General features: G+C 43.9%; 1 protein-coding gene across 2 annotated transcripts in view; it reads left to right on the top strand.

The window, feature by feature from the left end:
- Window positions 1–114: 114 nt before the first annotated feature.
- CDKL1 (cyclin dependent kinase like 1) overlaps window positions 115–24,935 on the top strand; it is a 47,617-nt gene continuing 22,796 nt past the window's right edge. The window contains exons 1-2 of one of the 2 annotated variants that reach the window (XM_006773762.2): window positions 115–651; window positions 21,881–22,002. In XM_006773762.2, coding sequence (XP_006773825.1) covers window positions 484–651; window positions 21,881–22,002 — 290 coding nt within the window. In that variant the 5' untranslated portion in view covers window positions 115–483. The remainder of the gene's footprint in view (window positions 652–21,880; window positions 22,003–24,935) is intronic. The other variant, XM_006773760.2, reaches the window with a different exon arrangement.

Below are 24,935 nucleotides of genomic sequence, written 5' to 3'. Positions count from 1 at the left end.
GCCCTGGGCTCCGGGGCTCCAGGCCCGCGCCCCTCCCGGCGGGTCTCCCCTCCTCCCGGCCTCGCCGCCGCCCCCGCCAGGAGCCGGGCGGCGTCTTCTTGCCGCAGGGAAATCAGACCCGAAATTAGAACCGGGGGAAGCCCTTGGCCAGCTCGCGTGTCTTAGATCGGGTGAATTCTAACACGAAAAAGATAGATTCTCTTCCAGCTCGGTTCGCGTTAGGGGCGGGGTTCCACTGCCACTCGCAGGGCATATGTCAGAGAACGTGGCTTTCCCGACCCCGGGCTGTCCTTCGGGCACGTGGCCGCTGCCGAGGGCGCGGCTTCAGAGCCGTCCGGTCCTAACTGCGAGCAGGTGCCTGTTCCTCCAGGTGCCGCCCAGGCCGTCAGGAGGGCGCCCCGGGCAGTCCGCGTGCGCCAGTCTTCTTGAAGCGACACCTGCAAACTATGTGAAGACCCGCTTAAGAAGATTCATTCCTCTGTGATGGAGAAGTACGAAAAAATTGGGAAAATTGGTGAAGGATCCTACGGCGTTGTTTTCAAATGCAGAAGCAGGGACACGGGTCAGGTTGTGGCCATCAAGAGGTTTCTGGAATCAGAAGATGACCCGGTCATCAAGAAAATCGCCCTTCGCGAAATCCGCATGCTCAAGGTAACGGGTTCTTTCAAGTGAATTTTCAGAGATTAAAAAACAAAACAAAACACGGAGGCCTTGAGATGTGGTCACATCTCCTTCCTTCATGGCCTTTTGACACAAATGGGACGTCTGTGCACAAGGCACCAGTTATATAAGGAGCTAGAAAGCAGAGGTGGGCAAGGTGGTATCACTTTCAGAGATGCTGGGGGTATTTTATTTTCCTTCCCAGTAGCTTCTCTCCCATGTCACCTATAGAGCTGGTCCTTTAAGGGCCATCAGCTGTGATTGAGAGCACAAAAGCTTACCACGTGGTTAGCATTCATGGCTTTTACACTCCCAGGCTGACTTCTGTGGAGGGTCTTAGTGCATGAAGAGAACTGATCATTCACCTGTTTCCAAATTGTCAGGAAGCTGACAGGGTCTCCTCACACCTCACATACATCACTGCTGAGCATCACGATGTCCTGCCTTGAGAAGGATTCTTCTCAAAAAAGTGGAATGATCACTTTTGAAATGTTTATTCGGGAACCCTGGGAGACCATGACTTCAAACGGGGGAGGGGGAGTTGTGTATTACAAGCTAAAACTATTTTTTCCCTCTAATGGAAAGACGCTTCTTTGAATTTCTGTGGAGATGAACCCAAACTGCAAGGTAAACCGTGACATGTAATGAATGTGGTGGGGGTTAACCTGGTTTTAAATGGTTAACGCCTGTGCGCTGACATGTGGACTGAGTCTATGACAAGGAAAGAGCAACTTTGGGGGAGATGATGGAACACTTGGGATTTTCTCTTTTTCCTGCTTCTCCATTTCTCCAGGCCTCTCTAAGAAAACTCTTCTTTTTTTTTTACATGATGCTTTCTTTTTTATTTATTTTAAAAAAATATTTATTGTTGAAAGTATTACAGATATCCTTCTTTTTCCCTCCCATTGCCCCCTTCCACCTAGTTCCTGCCCTACCCCAGGCCTTCATCACCCTATTGTCTGTGTCAATAGGTAATGCATATGTGCATATAAGGTCTGGGTTAATCTCTCTGCCGCCCCCCTCCCCTGAGATTCGTCAAGAAAATTCTTCTTTTCCCCACGAATTGAGTATGTGGGGTTATCTCTGGATAAGGATCCCAAATGGGCAGCAGTAGCAGACTTTGGATAAAATAGAGTGAGTGGGTACTGGGAACACTTGCTTCTTTCGGTTTAGGATGTTCTTTACCTGGATGTTGTCTGTTCTGAGAAAACACTTCCAATCACCCCTCTTCCTGAAGTGCTCCCCTCGGAGGGGTGAGACCAGCAGTGTTTACCGTCTGGGCCCCTCTGCCCTTCCCCACCCTCCTTCACAGGGAGAGGTTCTCCCCATTCTCTTGGGCCAGGGGACAGTTTTTCTCTTTCTCAGGCTGTCCTAGAGGAGAAGGTGCTGATTGCATTTCAAAGGGTTCCTTTACTCCAAAGAAAAGGGACTTTCCTTTCTAGTGGAGAGAGAGTCTTTTCCTGACTCTGAAGATCACCTGTGATGCCTCTCTGGAATCTCTCCCCTCTCTTTAGCAATATGGTGTTTACAGGTGTGGCTCCCTTAATTAACTGAGCTCCTCCAGAATGGGGACCTCGCCTCTGTGTCTCTGTATCAACTACGTGGCGGTTAGTAAGTCTTCTTGCTGGGTTTTTAAAGAAGGGTCTAGAAAATAAGCTCTTGCCAATCAGTTAGGGAGTCAGAGGTGTTTTCTCTTGAGTAACTGAATATCGATGTGCCCTAAGGGTAGAGTACAGGAGCCTACTTTCAAAGTGTGCAGCACCCCACTCGCCAAAACCAAGTGCACAGATGTAGACGCCCCTATCTGTATGAGGCGATGGGACTAGATTTCTGTAGAGAGAGACTGTCCCTTTAAGCCCTAACTCTTCAGAATTCTGTGATAGTCCTAACACATAATGGGTACTTAATAAATATTTGCTGAATAAGTGAATTGAGGGTATGTTGAATAAAGTCACCTTTTTCCATTTATTTTCTCAGTAACTACTTATAGAGCCCCAATGTGCCTAACACATGTTTACATCAAGTTGTATGCACTTTCAGACGTTAACTTGTGGATGGGAAGTCATTTCTTCTCGGCTCCCACTCAGGGTAGACTGGGTTCCTAATGGGCAGGCCTGTGCCGTTCACCTGGTGACTCCACGCCTGGTAAGAACCCTCTAAATGTTTGTTGAATAATGAAAACAAAGTGTTAGAAGGCACGTTTAAGCTAGACTTTGAGATGCTTAGGGAAGCATGGAATGAGAAAGAAAGTGTTTGGGGCAAACAGTCTGTCCAGGGAGAAGGTGCGTAAGTGGAAAGCAGTATATTGAGGGACACAATTAATAACTCCAGGCTTGGCCAAGATGCCTTCTGGGTGCTAACAGGCCAGGTAGAGAGGGAAGGAAGGAAGCCAGGGTCCAGTGGGAGGGAGTGGGAGCGTTTTCCTGGGAGCACAGGTCTGGCCCTGGGATGTGATGGCTAGCACATGGCTGCACCTGGGTCCCAGCCGGCCTTTGGGGATTGGAGCCTGACTCCCGGGCAGGTGTTGTAGCCCCTGAGAACAGGAAATTGGTGAGAGAGAGGGGAGAACGGCAAGTGTTTTAGGATCTCATCTGAACTGGAATTGAAGGCAGGGCTTAAGTGCCCATAGGAAGTTGGAGTACCGAGCTGTGAGAAAACACAGTTCCCTGGGCCCAGGGGAAGGCTGCAGCTCAGTGACTCGGTGAGTTTACGTTCCTAGGTGTTCTTTGAATATCCCTCACAGAGCTGGGGCTTTAAATGACCGCTGGTGAGGTCAGGAACTAGGAGCCAGGAGGACTGAGGCTGAAGGTACTCCAGTGACCTTAGCCAAGCAGGTGAGGACAGGCAGGTGCTGATCACCTGGCTGCTCCCATTACGATAAGGAAAGCTAGAAGGATAGGTCAAGACCAGATGTAGAGGACTTTGAAAGCCAGGCTAAGGATTTGGTTTTCTCCTATAAAAAAGGGAAGCTAGTCAAGTGTTTGTTTTGTTTGTTTGTTTTAGAAAGTTGTCATTTGTGGATATTTGGATTTCATGGACCAGTAATGTTTAAAAAAAATTTTTTTTGTTATTGTTATTTTTACAGATTGGGGTAGGGTTGTCTGCATTTTAATCCTCAGCCAAGGATATGTGTTTATTTTTCCAGTTTATTTGAGAGAGGGGGGGAGTGGGGGATGGGGGGAGAGAGAGCGAGAGAGAGAGAGCGGGAGAGAGAGATATAGTACGATCAGTTGCCTCAAATAGAAGGTTCTAGGTCTGTCACTCTGGAGCAATTTATTGTAGCTGAAGAGGAGCAGTTTGTAGTGTGGGGGGGGTTGTCTGCATTTTAATCCTCAGCCAAGGATATGTGTTTATTTTTCCAGTTTATTTGAGAGAGGGGGGGAGTGGGGGATGGGGGGAGAGAGAGCGAGAGAGAGAGAGAGGGAGAAAGAGAGAAACATCGATCAGTTGCCTCCCATAAGTAACCCGACTAGGGATCGAACTCAGAACTTAGGTATGTGCCCTGCCCAGGAATCAAACTTGCAGCCTTTTAGTGTACAGAACAATGCTACAACCAACTGAACCACCTGGCAAGGCAAGGTTGTCAACATTTTAAAACACCAACTACCAACAACTATCCCCGTCACTTCATAAATAAAAGGACATTTTAGTATTTAAAAAACAAAACAAAACTAGGAAAAGCACAGTCTTTTTTAGAAAAAAAAGCAGTCTTCCCAAGAGAGAGAAATTGACAACTATAAATAAGATTTATGAACATTCATTTCTCTGGTGTGTGTGAGTATACAGTATGTGTACAGTTTGTGTGGATGTATGTGTGTACCATTGCCCTTATTTTTCTCACTTCATTATCCATTGATGAAAATGGCAACATCATTTGTTTTGTGAAGCCTGAATCTCATGAAACAGCCCTATGTCCGGAACAAAAAGATTCCCCAGATCAGGTCATATCCTGCTCAATGGGATCTATATCCGCTACAACAAAATAATAGTACAAAAGAATTGAATGGTGTCTTGGAGTCTGTAATAGAATTTGGCCTGTGTCAATCCTCAGAGAAGTCGTTGGATGTCTGTTTTTAAAACTGTTCATTTAACAATTTAAAGCCACTCCCAATAGTTGCTACTGAACTCAAAAATATTTGTTTCCTCCTAAGCAGATATGACTGTAGAAAGGAATTGTCCAGCAATTGACTTTGTAATTTTTAAGGCAGCACATCTATAATGCTTCCAATTCTCGGTGTGACAGCATATATGAAAATGTCACTATCCATTAAATGCTTTTGAGGATGATATTTATTATCTAGAAAGCTGTTTTGCTAATATTTTTAGAAAACATTTTTTTCTGAAAATTTGAAACACTTTCAAAATGCATTGTCTTGTGCCATTTGGAAAAAATGGGTGATACATTTTTATGAGAAAAATTTAGTATTTGTACTAATAAACTGCTTCCTAAACTAAATATAACCACTCTTCACCAAAAGGTCCTACTGAAGTCAACCCTTTAATGTTTTAATTTTGAATTATATTTTATTTAGGTTAGATAGTTAGGCTTTATAAAAAAAATTAACATTTGCTCCAGTTAAAATCAGTCAACTCATAACTCTAAGAACAAATTCACTTCTAGTGACAGTAATAAAATTATGCTGCAATACCTGAGCTCAAAGCAACTATTCTACCCTTTCTCAAACTCATTTTATTTTTTAAATTAAATTTATTGGGGTGAAACTGGTTAATAAGTTTATGTAAGTTTCAAGTGTATAATTCTATAATACATCATCTGTATATTGTAGTGTGTGCTCACAATTCAAAGTTTAGTCTCCTTCCGTCACCATATATTTGACCGCCTTTACCCACTTCAACTTCTCCCCACCTCTCTTCCCCTCTGGTAACCACAATACTGTGTTCTGTGTCAATGAGACTTTGTTTGTTTGTTTGTTTGTCAAACTCATTTTCCATTGTTGAAAAATAAAAGGGAAAAATTCAATATTTTGAGTTAGTGCTTTGATGAAACACCAGTGCATAATCTAGTTGACACATGTTCATTTGGCAAGTTTTTACAGAACTAGTGCCATGTGCCAGGCACTATTCTTGGCCCGTTTTCTCATAGGGAAGGAGAGACTGACAGTAAACAAACAATTATATGTCAAGTGGTGAAAAATAAAACAAGATAAGAGAGAAAGAATAATGGAGGGACTTGTTTGATATTTAGGGTGGTTAGGAAAAGTCTTTCTGAATAATGATATTTAAATAGAGACTAAAAGAAAATGTGAAGGGATGACTCATTAGCTATCCAGGAGATGAGCTTCCAGGCAGAGGGAACAAGTACAAAGGCCCCAAAGCAGGGTCAAGTGATGGTTCTATGTAAGTTCTCATGTGTTCTAGGAGGAGCAAATAGATCAGTGTGTCTGGAGCAGAGTAAATAAGGATGATGAGGGTCATGGGAGATGAAATTAAAGAGGTAAGCGGGTCAGACACGAGGGCCTTGTGGGCCATGGTAGGGACTGTGGATTTTACTTTGAGTGTTTTGAGTAGAGGGATGCCTGGGCATATCTTATATCCTAGAAGGATTCCTCTAGCTGCTGGTTACTCCAGCTCCACAATCAGGAAGATCATTTAAAGAATTTTGGAGTGATCACGGGGTGGTCAGATTCTAGATTTATTCTCAGAGAAAAGCACATAGGAGTCTGGTGGTTGGATGAGGAACCAAGAATGATTCCAACGTTCTTGACCTGAGTAACTGGAAAAGCAAAGAGACAGGGAGAGTGAAGTACAAATCTGGGGGGAAGGAAATCAAGAATTCTATTTTGTATATGTTACATTTGGGATGTGATTCCAAAGAGACTGTAAAGTGGGCAATTAATGTGCATGTCTTGCATTAAGGGGTAAGTCCAGGTTGCAGATATTAAGTTGGGAGACATCAGCATAGCAATGGTAATTAAAACCATGAGACTGGGTCACCATAGGGAATGCAGGCACAATATCAAAGACTGAGCCCTAGAACTCCAGCATCTGGACGTCAGGAAGACGGGGAAGAACCGTCAAGGGAGGCAAGAAGGGGTGATTGACAAGGTCAGAAAATCCCAAGAACAATATTCTTAAAAGTTTAGTGAAGAATATGTTTCAAGAATGAAGGAATGGCCCTACCTAGTGGGTTCAGTGGTTAGAGCATCCGCCCTTACACTGAGGGGTCACCAGTTCAATTCCTGGTTAAGGGCACATACCTGGGTTGTGGGTTCAATCCCCAGCCCCAGTCGGGGCACGTGTGGGAGGCAACCAATCCATGTGTCTCTCTCACATCAATGTTTCTCTCTCTCTGTCTTCCCTTCCATCTCTTCCATTCTCTCTAAAACTCAATGGAAAAAACATCATTGGGTGAGGATTAACTAACATAAAAAGAATGAGGGAATATCAATGGTGTCAAAGATCATCATTAGTAGAGACTTAGAATTAGACCTTGGCTTTGAAAATGTGAGGGTCATCTGAGATCTTGACAAGAGCAGTTTGCAGGGAGTGGTAGAAACGAAAGCTTCATCAAAGAGGGTTCAAGAGAGAATGGGGGGTATAAAGTAGAGGCAGTAATATAAACAACTCTTTTAAGAGATTTTATTATAAAAGGAAGCTAAGAAAACAGGCAGCAGGCACTTAGAAGGGTATGAGGTCAGGAGAATTTTTGTTGCTGTTGTTTTTAATACAGGAGAAATCAGTATATTTGTATGGCAATGGGATTAATCCAGTAAAGAGAAAACAATGGTGTTGGAGGGAGAGAATATCTGGGGCCATGGCGTTAGGTTATTAACCTGAGCCATGACCCCAAAACATAGCTATAATAGCGCAATAAAAGACCAACTCATGGACCAGCTGGGAGATTAGGCTACCTCTTATTTTATTTAGAATGTTGCTAGGTTCTTCACAGACACTAACCTTAATCTTTATGTAACAAGACCCACAGCTATCTTTAAACTATGGGTGTAGAGCTTCTTCCACCAGCATGTATGAAATCTTCTGATTTGCATATGACCTATGAACCCTACAGGAACGAATTCAACCCCTTTTCATAACTGGGATTCAAGCATATAAAGATATTTTCCATGGGAGGTGGGGTAGTCATGACAGAAACCAGATTTTAGAGAGAGACAAAGTCCCTGAAAGAAAATCACCTTAAGTCAAGAAGTCTGGCATGATAGGCTGAAGTCATCACAGGCCCTGTGATGGGAAGTGGCACTGTTTCTACATAAAGCAGCTAACTGTATCTGAATCCAACCCAGCACCCTGGGAATAACTGTGTCCAACAAGAAAAGAGCTGTGTGTTGCAAAACAAACACAAACCAACCAACCAAGGATAATTGTGTTACTAAGGCCCCAAGCCTCTATGATGCTGAATATTCTCTCTGTGGGATGACAATGGTAGAACTATTGGAAGAAGAAGCAAAGAATTCCAACCAGCAGTGATGAAAGAGTATATGGTCCTAGAGGAGTTGATGACAGGACAGTGCCCCTATGAGGTGTCTGGGCAGACCTTCAGCAGACAGGGCCTTAGGTTAGATCAGACCAACATCAATTGAGAGCTGAAAGCAGCAGCTAGAACATTATCTGTGACAACCCACCCTCCAGAAGAGAAGAAAAATGAGAAGGAATCACATATTGCTATTGGTCACCCAGTAGACTTGAGCTAAGTGCTCTATAGCCTTACCCAGGATGCACAAATTATACTTAGACAACCTTAGATGATATTGTTATCCCATTTCACAAATGGATTCGTGATGGTTAATGATTTGCCATGTCCTCCTGGTTAGTGAGCTGAAATGCAGACACCGTTTTCTCTGTCCCCCAGTCCACTCCCTGCTGCTTCCACACATCAGAACCATCATGTTACAGTGAACACCACACTCTGAAGTCTCCCAATGACTGGTCCTCAGGGTTTGTCCTGCCCTTGCTCCCTCCGGGCCTTAGCTGTGGGACTCATGGCTGCTATGGATGCCTGGGTGCAGATTCTTACTGGAATAGTAGTTCTTTCCAACTGTCATTCCACAACCATGTAGATTATATTAGAAAGTAAGAAGTTAGGGTTTGCCACCAAGAAAGATAATAACCATGGGGGGAAAATGTTCATTTAAAACATTATCCTTACAATAAAGCACACACGTGTCACTTAAGATATGCAGATGACACCATCCTACTGGCAGAAAGTAGCAATGATCTGAAATGTCTTCGATGAAAATCAAAGAAGAAGGTGCCAAAGCAGGACTGCATTTGAACATCAAGAGACAAAAATTATGACTAGAACTACACAACGAAGACACTGAAATTGTTAAAGACTTGGCTTACTGTGGTTCAGTCATCAATTCAAATGGAGACTGCAGGCAAGAAATCAAGAGAAGGCTGAGGCTCGGAGGGCAGCAGCCAAAGAATTAGGAACAGTCACCAAGAGCAAAGATGTGTCATTAGAGACCAAAGCTAAGATCATCCTCACCCTCATATTCCCAATTACTCTGTACAGTGTGAAAGTTGAACAGTGAAGAAGGCTGATAGAAAAATATTGATTTATTTGAAATAGAATGTTGGAGGAGACCTCTACAGATACCCTGGACTTCCAAAGAGATGAATAAGTGGGTCATAGAGTAAATTAAGCCTAAAACTGTTGGAGGCAAAAAGACAAAACTGAAGCTGTTCTACTCCAGGCACATCCTGAGAAGGCAGGGTTCTTTGGAAAGGTCAATAATGCTGGGAAAAATAGAAGGCAGCAGGAAACGAGGAAGACCGAATAGGAGATGGATTGACTTCACAGAAGAAGCTACAGGCATGGGTCTACCGGAGCTGAGTAGGGCTGTTGAGGACAAGACATTGTGGACATCACTCATTCATAGGGTCACCCAGACTCAGAGCTGACTCAATGGTACATAACACACAAACACAAACACACACACACACATCACCCCCACAAGGAAGAACATTGATACACAAACAGAACATATACAGACATAAAGTATATTTGTGATATTAACATTTCTTTGAGAGGTGATTAGGAAAGTATGTGTAAAAAGACTTCTTTGGGGGACAAATATGAAAAGATGATTCCTAAGGTATGGGAAGGTGAGAATGTTGAGGGTGTACTTTGTCGTCATGCATAGTAATAACCCACCAGATGTTCAGAGCACCCCCTTTTTCCTACTGTCTCCTCACTCTCTGTAACCTTCTAGCAAGGCTGTGGGCACAGGGATAGGAGCCATAGTCAGGAGGTGCAGTTTCTGGTCTGGCTCAGAGCTGTTGGGTGACCTTGGGTAAGCTCCAGTGCCTCCTGGAACCTGGCCCACCTTATCGCCATGATTTATGTCTCTGTTTGGCATTGCTTCGCTGGCTTTTTGCTGAGAGGAGCAGAGTACTTTTGGGCCAAATACCTACTTTAAGGCTGCAAAGGCAGGAAAATAGAGTAAAAAAGAACAGTAAATTGGTGCAGCCACTGCAGAAAGTGGTATGGAGTTACCTCAAAACATTAAAAATTGTACTGCCTATGACTCAGCAATTCTACTTCTGGGTCTATATCCAAAGGAACCGGCATTAATTTGAAAGAATCTGTGCACCCTTATGTTCATTGCAGTTATTTACAATAGCCATGATTTGGAAGCAGCCCAAGTGTCTATCAGTGGATGAGTGGATAAAAAAGCTGTGGTACAGCCGAAACTGGTTTGGCTCAGTGGATAGAGCGTCGGCCTGCGGACTGAAGGGTCCCAGGTTTGATTCCGGTCAAGGGCATGTGCCTTGATTGCGGGCACATCCCCAGTGGGAGGTGTGCAGGAGGCAGCTGATCGATGTTTCTCTCTCATTGATGTTTCTAACTCTCTATCCCTCTACCTTCCTCTCTGTAAAAAATCAATAAAATATATTAAAAAAAAAAAAGCTGTGGTACAGACCTGGTTGGTGTGGCTCAGTTGGTTGAGCATTGTTCTGTGCACTGAAGGGTCGCAGGTTTGATTCCTGGTCAGGGCAAATGCCTGTGTTTGGGGTTTGATCCCCAGTAGGAGTGTATGCAGGAGGTAGCTGATCAATGTTTCTCTCTCACTCGCTCCCTCTCCTTTCCTCTCTCTCTAAAATCAATAAAAACATATATTTTTTTAAAGAAAAGCTGTGGTACATGTACACAATGGAATGCTACTCGGCCATAGAAAAGGAGGAAATCTTACCTTTTGCAACAGCATGAATGGACCTAGAGAGTATTATGCTAAGTGAAATAAGCCAGTCAGAGAAAGACAAGTACCATATGATTTCACTTATATGTAGACTCTAATTAAAATAAACTAACAAACTAGAAACAGACTCAGATACAGAGAACAGACTGACAGCTGTTAGAGGCGAGGGGTTTGGGAGACTGGGCAAAAAAGCTGAAGGGATTAAGAAAAAACAAACAAAACTTATAGACATCGACAGCAATATGGTGATTACCAGAGGGAAAGGGAAGTAGAAGAGGATAAAGAGAGGATAAATGACTTGGGGTGATGAACACAGAATACAATATACAGATGATGTATTATAGATTTGTACACCTGAAATCTATATAATATTATTAACCAATGTCACCCCAATAAGTGCGATTAAAAAAACAAGAGCATAGGAGAGAGAAGTACAGAGGTGGGAAGGAAGAAACGTGGGATTTAAACATGGGCACTCGTACCCAAGGGAGGCATTGGAGGTGAAGCACCTCACAGTCTCCCTCACGAGGTTCACTGCTTTCAAAGATCAGACCAGAAATACCGCTGGGTGACTTACTATCCAGGTGACGGTGACGTGCAGCGGGAAGTATGACTGTCAAGGTTCTCTATTATCCAAAGCACTTGTTCAGTGCTGAATTCCACATGCTCATGCCAGGGCCCCATTCCACTGAATGCTAGCAGAGTGCCATGTGAAAGCTCCCAGCACTAGAATCTAATTAGAGCTTTCACAATTTGTAAAGGCTTTTGCTTTCCCGATATTAGTTTACTAATATTTCCCAACTCAATAAAAGTCTCAATGGAAAATTCTGTGACTTCTTTAAGAATTTAATCCTGCTGTTGCTAACTGGTGCTAATTTCTAGTTCCCTTCTCTTCAAATTGTTTAGTTGGCTGGTTGAAATGGATTAGTAACATTTCTGTAAGTTGTGTTAGCTCTGTTCAACATTCTCTGTTATGGCTTATATGAGATTACAAACCCCACTGATCACGTAAATGAAAGAAACAGGCTGACCGTAAGACAAGATGGAGAGGTGGAGACTGGGGCAAACTGGAGACTTCATGTCTCATGTAAAGTGGGCAGCCACATGGCTCAGCTCCATAGACTGTAAACCGAGGGGGCTAGATTTTCAGTCGTTCTTTAAAAATCCAGAAATCAGAATTTTATGTAAAATCTCCTTGGTTTATCCTCACAAATTTTTGTTTTGAAAACATTTTCAAAATATAAAGAAGTGGGAAGAATAAGACAATGAGTACTTCCATATGCTTATCTACTCATTAGTTGGCTGTTAGACGTCTTCATTTCCTTTCTGTTTCTGTCACTCACAAGCGCACACACACACACACACACACACACACACACACACACACCTTTTTGGCCGAATTATTTTCCTAAGTATGGAGCATAACTCTCCTAGAACAAGGGGATTTTTCTATATAACTACAATATGATTTCTACACTCAAGAAATTTATCTTTGGCACAATAATAGTATTACGGTCTGTGCTCAAATTTCTCATATTGTCCCAATAATAGTTATTTAACTAACTAACTATATAATCCAGGATCTAATCAATGACAATACATTGCATTTAGTTGGCATGTCTCTTTAGTATACCTTTAATCTAAAAGAGTCCCCCCACTTTTAAATTCTTTTTTTTTTGGTCTATCATGATAGGGCATTTTGAAGCATAGTTTTGCAGAATGTGCCTCAACGAAGGTTGTCTGTTTCCACATGATGTGATGCAGGATCAATGTTCTCAGTGGGATGCTGCGTGGGTGAGGATGTGTCCATCACACTAGTTCTCCTCAAGAAGTGCCTGCTTCCTCAATCGGTGCTGTCAGTTTTAATCTCATGGTTAAGGTGGGTCTGCCATATTCCTCAATTGTAAAGAAACATTTCTCCTTTATAATTAATAAGTAACCTGTGGGTTATAATTCTAAACTTGTTCCCCAATAACTTTCACCCAAGGATCCTTGCCTCAATCAATTATAATAAGAGTTATTATAAAATGGAGACTTTCAACAATTCTTTCTATATTCATTAGTTATGATTTTTCAGTTAAAAAGAGGCTTTCCTTCGCACCCCACTCCTATCTCATACATATATTTTCTACTGTCACTGTGAATTTGTGGGGGGTTTTCAACATGTTAGAAACCATCACTGTCATTATTCTTTTTTGTTCTCAAGTTGCACACATTTGACCACTTGGGGCTCCTAGGACCCAGGTCCTTTGTCCTGACAGAGGCCTGTCATTCCTTTAGTACATCTTTATTATGTGCGTCTTTATTACGTGCACAACAAATGCCTCAGGCTCATCCTGCCCCAGCTCTGGAATCAGTCATTTTCCAAGGAGCCCAGTTTACTTCAGTGATAATGAAATCTGACTATAAAACATGGACAAGTCGTCCTAGCCAGTTTGACTCAGTAGATCAAGCGTTGGCCCACAGACCAAAGGGTCCCAGGTTCGATTCCGGTCAGGGGCACAGTCAGGGTGTGTGCAGGAGGCAACCAGTTGATGTGTTTCTCTCACATCAATGTTTCTCTCTGTCTTTCCCTCTCTCTTCCACTCTCTCTTTTTAGATCAATGGAAAAATACCCTTGGGTGAGGATTAAAAACAAAAAAATAAGAACATTGACAAGTCAATTAAAAAACAAGTTAAACACCATTCAAGCCAAACAGAACACATCTGCAGACAGTGGCTGGCCTGCAGGCTTAGTGTTGGGCCTTCAGATTATACAGCTTTCACGCCATGCAGATGTCATTACAGAATGGCAGATCCACTCGCCATCCATTGCTAGCACATAGAGAGGTGTTGGCAGTTTGTGGAAACTGGTTGTCAGCAGCATGGAAGAGAAAGCAGATCCTGCCCACAATGATAGGAACCAAACAGTCCCCGTATCATCATCTCTACTTATTTGTTCAACAAGTGGAGACCTGTTTAATTTCATTTTTACAAGATAGCATACTAACTGCAAATAGTAACTCACTGTTTTGTTTGTTTATTAGAAGATTTTTTTGCCTTAGCTCATAACGTGTTTATCTAGAATTATTGTATTGCTGCTGTGTAGTGAATTCCTAAGTAATAAAGCTGCCACACAAATATTTCAAGAACAAAAGAAGCAGAAATCAACAAGCTGGTTCATTACCTTCTTAAAGGCACCCAGTTTGTCAGGGGATTAAGCGCATACCGTCTGCCCTAAATGCTCCTCCACACACCATGCCACACACCTCAGACTCTAGAAAATAAAATAGCACAGAGCTGGGGGAGGCAGGATAAGTGACTTTATAATACACACTGATAAAAAAATAAAAGTTGCTATTGCTTTTCTTTAACCACTTAAATTATTTTTATTTCCAGCAAATCGAATTTATAGGCAGACAACCTGTTACATACAGGGTGGGGCAAAAGTAGGTTTACAGTTGTTCGTAGGGAAAATAATGCAATACTTAATAACTACTACTACAAGAATAAACTCTGTGTTTTGTGTATTTACAACTGTAAGCCTACATTAGCCCACCCGGTATAGTTATTATAGAATAGTCAAACCGGAAGGTAGTACTTTTTATACAGAACGGAAATTTTTTTAAATGGGCCAGATTTGTGTCTTTCACTTTAAATTTTTTTAATGTTTTAATTCACCTTTTTATTTGGCAGGATTCATGTGTTAGGCCACAAATTTGCTTTCAATGGGCATATTTTCTTGCTAATTATTAACCTTCTTTATTACTTATCAACTTTAAAAGCCCTGTAGTAAAAATGCTGTTGGGTACAATTGCCTGGTTGAAAATCTTTGAACTCCATTTCTTTTTTAGGTTAGAATAATGAAAGGTGAGTTTCTAAATCAACTGATGCTATCAACCATATGTAAAAACCAAACAAATAACTTGTTTTATAACTGTCAGTACATTGCTGCATTCATTTTTGGCCGGGTCATTGTTCATGTTCATTTTGGTCACATTTGTACTATTGCTTCTTTTCTGGTACTTTTCATGTACTTCATTAATCACAGGAAAACAGATCAAGCATCCACTGTGCACATTCTTAGCCTGTGCTGGGTCTAGAAAGGCATCCAGAAGAGATCACAGCCTGGGTCTCTGGCCAGAGGACCAGCCTGGTACATTCTGTCCCGTCCATGTTGTCCACAGCAAACCTAAAATAACTTCAGCCTCCCCGCCCCCCTCACCACCACCTTTCCAGCCATGGTTCCAGCCTTTTCAGGACCCCTCCTCTCCATATGTCACACCCTTTCCTTCTCGAGTCGTCCCTGAAACAAAACTTAGCAAGGGTATCTACCATGGGGGTGCTTGGCATTTGGAGGAAATGTGGGATCAAAGCACTTTTCCTTTTTTTCACCCAAAGAGTTAAAGAATGATTCCTCAGCAACACCGTAATGATGGGTGTGGAATATTTCCCTCTAGGCTGGGGATGGTGGTAATAATTACATAGCTTTTCAAATAATGAAAATAGCTTTTCCTTCCCCACAGCTGATGTATTAACTAATTCCCGGAAATTAACTTCAAAATATCTACCTTGGTTTGACAGTACAGTGAAGAGAGCTGTGCAAGTCATTTAAAAGACATTTGTATGATAAAGTAATATATGCTTACGTAAGGAAAACCTGAAGATACAGAAGAATGTAAAGTGAAAAAGGAAACCTACCTTGTCCTTCACTCTCCATTCTCGTTCCCTTCCCCCCACCCACAGTCTCTCATATGTCATTCCAGAGGACTTCTGTGCTTATACAAAGGCATCCTAGTATATTTCCTTTTTAAAAACAGACACAAATGCTGTCTTATTGAATCTGCTGTTCTGTGAGTTCCTTTTTACATTCAACAATATACCTTGGCCCTAACTGGTTTGGCTCAGTGGATAGAGCATCGGCCTGTGGACTGAAGGGTCCCAGGTTCAATTCTGGTCAAGGGCATGTACCTGGGTTGCTGGCACATCCCCAGTAAGGGGTGTGCAGGAGGCAGCTGAATCGATGTTTCTCTCTCATCAATGTTTCTAACTCTCTATCCCTCTCCCTTCCTCTCTGTAAAAATGCAATAAAATGTATTTTAAAAAAACACACAATATACCTTGGACATCTTTCCAAGTCAGCACATATAGATAGAGATACCTTATTCTTTTTAATAGCTACATACTATTTTATCATTAGAATGTACTATAAAGTCCCATAGTTATTTAACTACTCATGTATTAATGAACATTTGGGTTTCCTGCCCTGAAAATTTGGGAGAATCTGGGGGACAGAAAGCATGCTTTCTCTAAGTGGATCACCAGGAGGGGTGATGAGAGAGTCCAGTCCCACTTCTGCTCCCGGATCCCAGACCCACAGATTCCCTACTGAAATGAAGACATAGCACCATGTGGTGGCCGCTGGTTCAATGCATGTGTCCTCGAAGGCTGCGGTACAGCTTCCATCATTCCCTTAGGCTGGCTGGTTGTAGGTGACAAGATGTTTAGTAGAACCAATGGATTCCATGGCTGTGTGCTAACTGTCATGCCTCCTTCGCAGGAAAACGGCCCGTTGGCCTGATGTTGTGTGGACTCCCATGGTGATAAAGCAAACATCCTCTAACCTCGTGATTGTAGGGCAGGCAGGACAGACAAACCCCTTACAAGAATTAGTACCTATTCCGGTAAGGACTATCACAGCCCTTCCACGGAGCAGCTGGTCTCCTTCAAGGACAGAGCATGTCGTCCCCAAGTGTCAGGTTTTGTTACTGGCAGGTTGAGTCCTCAGCAGCAGCAGCCAGGTCAGCCTTGGGGAGAAAGGGAGCCAGTGCTGTGGGGCCATCCATCGCCACCACCCCTGCAGCCGTGGCACCCTGTGCATGGATCGGTTACACAAGCCCTGGGCTGGCCAAGGACGGAGCAGGCTGGCACCCTCCAGAGAAGACACCCTCTGCCTGGATGCTCAAGGCCTCCTCGGCATCAGTGAAGCCCACAGACCCTCGAGCTCTGTGCTCGCTCCCACGAGTACAGTTTATGTCTCTTCTCCAAATGCTTTCAATCTTGCTCCGTCCAGTCTACCCACAGATCCATGCTTATCGCAGGCCCTTTCTTCCTCATGCAGTGAGCCATCCAGTGCACTGCTTGAAGCTCTGCTCAGTGGAGGATTCCCTTTCATCACTGTCCTGCAAGGCCGCCGCCCAGGGGGCTTTGGTGGAGGCAGACCTAGTGCCAGCATAATGAGCCGATCCGTCTGTGAGCTGGTCTTGGGTTTTTCTCCTCCATTAGTTGTAAACTCCCATGGAGCCATACATACATGTCAATTGAAGGAGGGGTGACAGTGCAACAAAGTAGATGACCGGAGAATGAGCCACCCCTTTTTGTAACTTGCTTGTTTCCCCCGGACCTCCTGGAGCCCGATCACACACGTATAGTTTTCATGGTTTGGTGGATTATTACTGGTGCATCTCGCAGCCTTATGACAGCGTGTCTCTGTTACCCAGCTCACAGGGCGGCTCTGGGTCACAGAATCACCTGATGGCCCGTAGTCAGGTGCTCAGTCTCTCTTAGGGAGTTACCAGGTGTCCTTGTCAGGAATTAAGCCCCAGGTCACGGGGCAGTGCTCCCAGGCCAATGCATTCCCCCTTTTCCAGCCTTATATTTCTCCACCGCATGGTCCAGCAGACTTAAGTTTCCTGCTGGTACGTAGGAGCCAGGTCTTGTAATTCTAGGACAGTTATTTCCTCCTGGAGCAGGAACCATAGTGCCTGCTGAGGCAGTGACAGCCTCATCCTAGTTAGAGGCCTGTGGGGCCTGGGAGGAGGTGGGGATCCAGTCGGGAGCCACCTGCCTCACTGAGGTATTTTCAGGTCTTCATGTGGCAAAGGTATAAGAGCCTGCTTCTCCCGGCCCAGAGCGCTCTGAGAAATTTGAGGGTTTAAGATTCTCGGACTCATCCCCTAAATGTCCCCATCCCAGACCTCTGCGCCCCTCGCTTTTCCTGCCAGAGCCCTGACTTCGGCATAAGAGATCTGTTGAGACTGTGCACCCTCGTTTTTGTGTACATGCTGAGTTCTGAGCCTGCTTTTAGCACAATCTATCCTGCATCCACGGGGCATAAATGTCTCTTTAAATACTGTCATAGAGGCCTTTTATTTTTTTTTAATCCTCACCCAAGGATATATTTCTTATGGGTTTTAGAGACAGAGAGACAAAGAGAGAGAAACATTGACCCCATTGCCTCCTATTTGCACCCTGGCTGGAGATTGAACCCGAAACATGTATGGGACAATGCTCCAACCAGCTGCACCACCCGGTCGGTCAGGGCTGCCACAGAGGCTTCTGACTCCCACAGTTGATGGATGGCTAACTGGAACATATCTATCATTTTCCCTTTTCTTTTCTCAACGACCTAAAGGTGTTAACAAAAGCCAGTCATTCGATAATCCCTGTAATTATCATTGCCCCATATTAGTCACATGCCACTGCTAATGCATAAGGCAATCCGCACCGCATTCAAAAGCACGACTGATGAAGTCTCAGTCATTGTGTTGTTGCTGCTCCCCAGAGCTTCCTCTCGCCCCACTTGCCACCAGCTGTGGGGGCCTGGCCCTCTGCCTGGGGGTTTATCCAGTTCCAGACCCCTTTCTGAAGATCTGCCAGCCTGGGCCACCTCTAGTACCAACTCTCTCAGCCCGGACACCTCCCAGAAAGCAGTCTCAGACAAGCGACTCTGTTAGCAGCTTGTTTGGGGAAGTGATACCAGGGAGCAGGAGTGATAGCAGGGATCAGAGAGAGGGAGATAGGGAAGGAGGAAAAGCCAGCGCAGGGGCAAAAGGGCTCCTCCTGCCAGGTCTCTGCAAGGAGCCTGAGGACCAGAGGACTTACCCACCACTTCCGGTCCCCCACTGGGCAAGGGTTCACCCCACGGAGTTCTCCCGCATGGTAGAGTCAACCCGCCAGCATCCCATATCCCAGCACCCAGCAGCCCTGGGGCAGGAAGCCAAGGCACACAGTACAGCGGAGGTGAGGGCTGCCGGCTACATCTGGGCAAAGCTGGAAGCTGCAGCAATGGCTAAATTAAAGGATGCCCTGAAGGATGGGAAGCAGCGTGCGAGAGGACGCTGACCTCCTTGCTATTCTGCAAACATTCCAGGCAGGATCCCACAGAAGAGCCTTTGGGTGGCAGGTCTTTCTGCCTGGAATAATTTTCTGGAAATCCTCATGACCTTCACCTTCTCTAGACTTTTTTTCCATTTGTTACCTTTTCAGTGAGTTCTTCTCTGATCACCATGTTTTAAATTGCAACCACCTATCATATTATGTTCCCTACCTACTATATTTCTTCCCATAAGACTCACCACCACCCAGCATGCTCAACACAGCGGTGGGATAAAGTAAGTTTACAGTTGTTCCTATGGGAAATACTGCAATAATTAATGAATAATAATACAAGAACAAACTCTGTTTCACTTACTAACAACTGTAAACATACTTTTACCCACCCCTGTATGAGCTCCTGACAGCAGAGATTTTTGTCATCTTTGTTAAATATTGTAATCCCAGAGCTTAGAATAATGTCTGGCACAGAGTAGGGGTCAGTATATGTTTTAAATAACAATGTATATCAAATGAATATATGAAAATGGAATAATTTTACATATCTTAATGTATTTCCTATTTTCATCTATTTTTATAAAATTACTCAGTAGTTTGTCTTCTTCACTTAACATACATCATTGTCATAAGATCAATTGAGAAGCCTCTGTTAATCTCATTATTTTTAATAACTGCACAATGTTTAATACTTCATAGTTTAAATGTATCGCAATTTATTTAGCCATCCTCTTCTGTCAAAGGAGGTTTGTGTTATTTCCAACTTTTTACCTATACAAACAATATTGCAATAAGCATCCTTGTACATATCCTTGTATGCAGTGGTGCTTTTAATTATATAAGGTATATTCCCAGAAGTGGTGTGCTGGGTAAAAGTGTCTGTGTGTGTGAGTGTGCGTGTGTGCATGTGTGTAGATGTGTTTCAATAGACTTTATTTTTATTTATTTATTTATTTATTTAGACTTTATTTTTTAGAACAGTTTTAGATTTACAGAGATTTGAGATGATCCTATAAAGAGTCACCATATACACTCTACCTAGTTTCATGCATCATTAACATCTTTCATTAGTACAGTGCGTTTGTTATAATTAAGGAAATAGTAGTGATACATTATCATTAACTAAAGTCCACATTTTTTCCGATTTCCTTCGCTTTAATATAATGTCCTTTTTCTGTTCCAGGATCCCACCTGGGATTCCAAATGGCATTTACTCACCACGTGTCCCTAGGCTTGTCCTGGCTGTGACAGTGTCAGATTTTCTGTGCTTTTGAGGAGCACTGGCCAGGTGTTCTGTAGAAAGTGCCCTGTTGGAATTTGGTGTTTTTGTCACGGTTAGGCTGGGGTCCCGGGTTTGGGAGGAAAACCACGTCGCCTGGCTGAGACAGTGTCCGTCAGGTTTCCCCAAGGAAGTCGCTCTTGCTCTGTCTCTCCATCCTGTAGTCTTCGGAAGGAAGTCACTATGTGCAGCCCACACATGGGGAGTGGGGGGTTCGGCTCTCCTCCGTGAAGGCAGAGTATCTACAGGAATTATTTGGAATTCTTCTACATAAACGTATTTATTTTCTCCTATTTATTTATTTATTTATTTATTCAGTCAGTCAGTCAGTCAGTCAGTCATATCAGGACACCCATAGGGTCTGGCTCCTGGTCTCACCACTGCACTGGCGTTGCTTCTGGGAAGGTCGCATGACCCCTGCCTGGGGAGACCCACCAGGCACGCCCAGGCCTCTCCCCACTTGGCCTCTCAGCAGCCTCCATCACCGCAGTCTATTTGTCCTTCCACATTCTGCCCGTGGCATCATGGCATCATGCTCTAGTGTCGTTTTCCTTACGCTGGGGGACCTTCTTCCCTCTCTCTTCCTCCTCATGCACCCTTCAGATGCGCAGGGGTTCCTTGGGCCTCTTCCCTTCCCACTCGCTCTTCTGGTCAATCGCGTGTGTCCGTGGATTCACTTACACTCACGATGACTCCCGGCTTTTATCTTCCGCTCTAACTCCAGCCAACCTGACGGTTCCACTCTGGTATCTCAGAGTTCCCAACATGCCAAAGATAGTCATTTCTTCCCCAAAGAAACCATTTCCTCTCCCACTGCTGGCCCCGCCATCTGCCCCACGATACAAACCTTTGGTCGTTCTTGATGACTTCCTCTTCCCCCTCCCTCACCTCCAGTCCCTCACCACATCTGACTGTTCTAATCACAAAGAATATCTCTGAACAGTGCCTTTCTCGCCATCTGTCTTGCCTCCGCCCTGGTCCATGTTCTACTAGACACACACCTCCAGGCATATCAGATTGAAGTCTTCCTCGTTTTCCTATCTTAAAATGTTTCATCAGCTTCAGAAGCGTGATTTATTTATTCATCCACAGATAATTGGTGAGGCCCTGTGCTGGGGGTTCAACAACATCATTTGAGTAAACAAGAGAACACAGACCCTGATATCATGGTCCTTACATTCTGTGGAATGGATCTGTTATATCTATTGATAGCAGAGAACATAAACAATCAACTGAGGAATTTTTACTCTGTAATTACTTAGTAAATACAACAGGTTCTGAAGGACACATACTTCAGGGGAGCTACCAGCCATGCAAGGGCACTGAGCCCTGGGGAGCAGGGGAGACCTCCTTAGGAAGGGCATTTCATCTGAGCCTTAGAGGATGAGTTTGTATTAACTAAACCATCTCTCCCTTTTCACTCTCCTTTCTTTCCCAGCCTTCTCATATCTCTCTTTGCCTTCACCAGCCACCTGGGCTATCATCGCTTTCCACATACAAGCTACTAGCAAACAGCTCATGAAGAGAAGTAAGATAATACTGTTTACAGGTTACTTCAACCAAGACAAAAACTTCCTAAAGGAAGAGCAGCTTTCTTTTTGCTGGGTCCGAACTAGAGAACGCTGTCTTCCACACCTCACCTTTGGCGCCCTGTCCTTCCTGTTTTCAGCAACTCAAGCATCCAAACCTTGTGAACCTGATCGAAGTCTTCCGGCGGAAGCGGAGGCTGCACCTGGTGTTTGAGTACTGCGACCGCACGGTTCTGCACGAGTTGGACAGATACCAAAGAGGGTGAGCGATCCATCCCTTACAAACAACGCAGTGAAACACAGCAGGATTTGTGGGGGGAAATTAGCAATGACCCTTTTTCAGGTTAGGCACGAACAGCCAGTGTCTGGACAGCATACCCTGCTGCTGGGGTCCACAGAGGAGGCGTTACCAAGAAGGTTAGAAAAGAGAGCCTATCTAATCGTTGTCATGAAGAAAGCAACCGCAGCATTATTAGGTTGAACGTGATTTCTTTGGTACATTATCTCTGCATATACGCTATCCGAGTCTCTAAGAAAGAAAAGGGAGGGTACTAGTTATTCTCTGCCTGATTCAGGAAGTCTGAGGACTTGGAGATTAGAAAGAAGATCCCAAAGAAAACGGCTATTAGGAAGTTAACGGCTAAAACAAATGCGTTGCCCTGGCCGGTTTGGCTCCGTGGATAGAGCATTGGCCTGCAGACTGAAGAGTCCCAGCTTCTATTCTGATCAAGGGCACATATCTTGGTTGCAGGTTCCTCCCCGGCCCGAGCCCTGGTCTGGGCGCATGTAGGAGGCAACTAATCGATGTGTTTCTCTCACATTGATATTTCTCTCTCTCTATCCCTCTCTCTCTCTTCCACTCTCTCTAAAAATCAATGGAAAAATATCCTCGGGTGAGGAAATAAACAAAAAAATGTGTTGCTGCATCCAAAGCAGCCTGGGTGTCTGTTCTGCTGTCTCGGTCAGAACTTCTTTGGTTACAAGTGACAAAAACCCAGCTGAAGCAAGTGTGGGTGAAAAAGGAATGTATTGGTAGCTTCAGTAGGAAGGATTGGCTGATCTTACCACATCTCTCCAGCATGTGCAACTCTTCTGTGTGCATAAGAAGGCTTAGGAAGCAGGCAGATACTTCCTTTGAAAAAAAAAGAGGGAGACCCCTTTCAAGGGTGGAGGGTAGCCCTTACCTGGGTGAATAGAATAGAGGCTGGATGTTGGCTCCCACCCACTCCTCAGCAGATGTCTTAGGTAGAGTGCCATAGGTGGTGGCTGTTCTCTCTCGGCTCTTCTTTGTGTTGTTTTCATTCTACTGTGTACACAAGTCTCCCTTATAAGGTGAATTTTGGAAGATGTGTGTGGGGGGCAGGGTAGGGGGGAAGGATAGAAAGAGCTAGGAAGGGAAGAATATGATAGAAAGCATGACCACAGGGTTTTATCAACCTATGTAGCCATTCTAGAAGAAAGGACATTCTAGAAGAACATAGTATCTGCATATAAAGTCCAGTGGAAGACTCTGATTGGTTCATATCAGCTGATGAATCACTGTGGCCAAAAGAAGAGGGTAGAATGATTAGCAGGCCTTGGAAGATATGATTCAAAGCAGGTCAGTCAAGGAAGACTTCGTGGAGGAGGTGGCCTTTGGATTGAACAGTGAGGAGATTTAAGAGAAGTTAAGCAGGAAAGAATAGTCCATCTCTCCTTTTGCCTTGCTCCAGGGAGCCCAGCTTTGGCTGGGACAATATACAGAGTGCCTTGTAGATCAGAGTGGTGGAGTGTCCCCCCATCCCGGTCACATTCACTCAGCAGCGGGAAGCTGGGGCTCTTTTAACAATGCTTCCGAGCCTAGGCCAAGAGCTTGCTCTGCCGTATAGTGGTGGTTATATCTTATCTAGCATGACCTCCAGGCAAATGGGATTAGAGTGGCTTATAGTCTGTTAGTGACCATGGCATAGGCTTTTCATGTTAATTTACACAACCAGCGAGCGCCAAGAAAACACACACATCCCTTCAGAAAGTCATTGATGCGGAGAAATGTATTCAAGGGAGAAAACCATTAGTATGTTGATATTTACTCTTTGGACAGCTTGGAAGTGACACTTCAATGAAACTTATTAGTATAAGTTACTCGTGGCTACGTGGTTGGTACAAGGGAGGTGTTGCAGGGAGTTTGATTAATTATGTTAGATTGAGTCACTTGGAAACACTGATTTGTGGGGGGTTGAAAGCAATAGGGAGCCAGTTCTTTTTTGGCATGTAGTTTGAGAAGAAAACAAGGACAGGACAAGGATCGATTAGAGTTTTGAAAGCAGATTTTTTTTTTCCTTAGCTCCACTGGCTAAAATATGTTATATATATTCCAGGAAATATAAAAATGTTTTACTATGGAAGTGGGTATTTGTAAGCACATTCCAGTAAAAGTGGGTCTTTATCATCTGTGTGACCTTTGGCAAGATGCCTACAGGTATCCCCACCTGGAAAAATGTGAGTTCAGTGCCAGGTCAAGTTTAAGGGAACTTCCAGCTCTATCATGCTGCCCATCGATGGTCTCATCCTAGAAGTCAGAAGACTTTGGTTCTCCCTTGGATTCATATTTGATCTGTTACATAATATCAACAACGGGAATGTGCTAATGCTGGCGTTGGCCCTGCCTGGTGCCAGGTAGGGGCCTCCTTCGGTTTGCACACTTACTGCAAGAATGTCCTGTGATCACTATGGTCACTCTACTGGATCACCCCGTTCCCACCTGTTCCCCACTCCATGGAATCATTTGCATTCTAGGCTTCAGGATGTGCTGTTTTCTCAGCCGAGGTTGCCCTACTTTCTCTCCTTGGCCTAGCAAATTCCTCTTTGTCCTTCAGATACAGCTCAAATATGGCCTCCTTTGTATAGCTATCTTTTATTTAAAAAAAAATTATTGATTGATTTTGGAGAGAGAGGGAGGGAGGGAGGAGAGAGAGAGCGCTTACTGGAGGCAGCCAATCAATGTGTCTCTCTCACATCAATGTTTCTCTCTCTCTCTCTTTCTCCCTTCCACTCTCTCTAAAAATCAGTGGGAAAAAATATCCTCTGGTAAGGATTAACAAAACAACAACAAAAACACCAAAAAGGAAGGAAGGAAGGAAGGAAGGAAGGAAAGAAGGAAGGAAGGAAGGAAGGAAGGAGGAAAGAAAGGCCTTAAAGATACAATCTTATTTATTT

This window comes from Myotis davidii, unplaced genomic scaffold (assembly GCF_000327345.1).
Source record: "Myotis davidii unplaced genomic scaffold, ASM32734v1 scaffold847, whole genome shotgun sequence".
Lineage (NCBI taxonomy): Eukaryota > Metazoa > Chordata > Mammalia > Chiroptera > Vespertilionidae > Myotis > Myotis davidii.
Note: the sequence above shows the minus strand (reverse complement) of the source record. Positions and strands in the feature narration are given on the sequence as shown.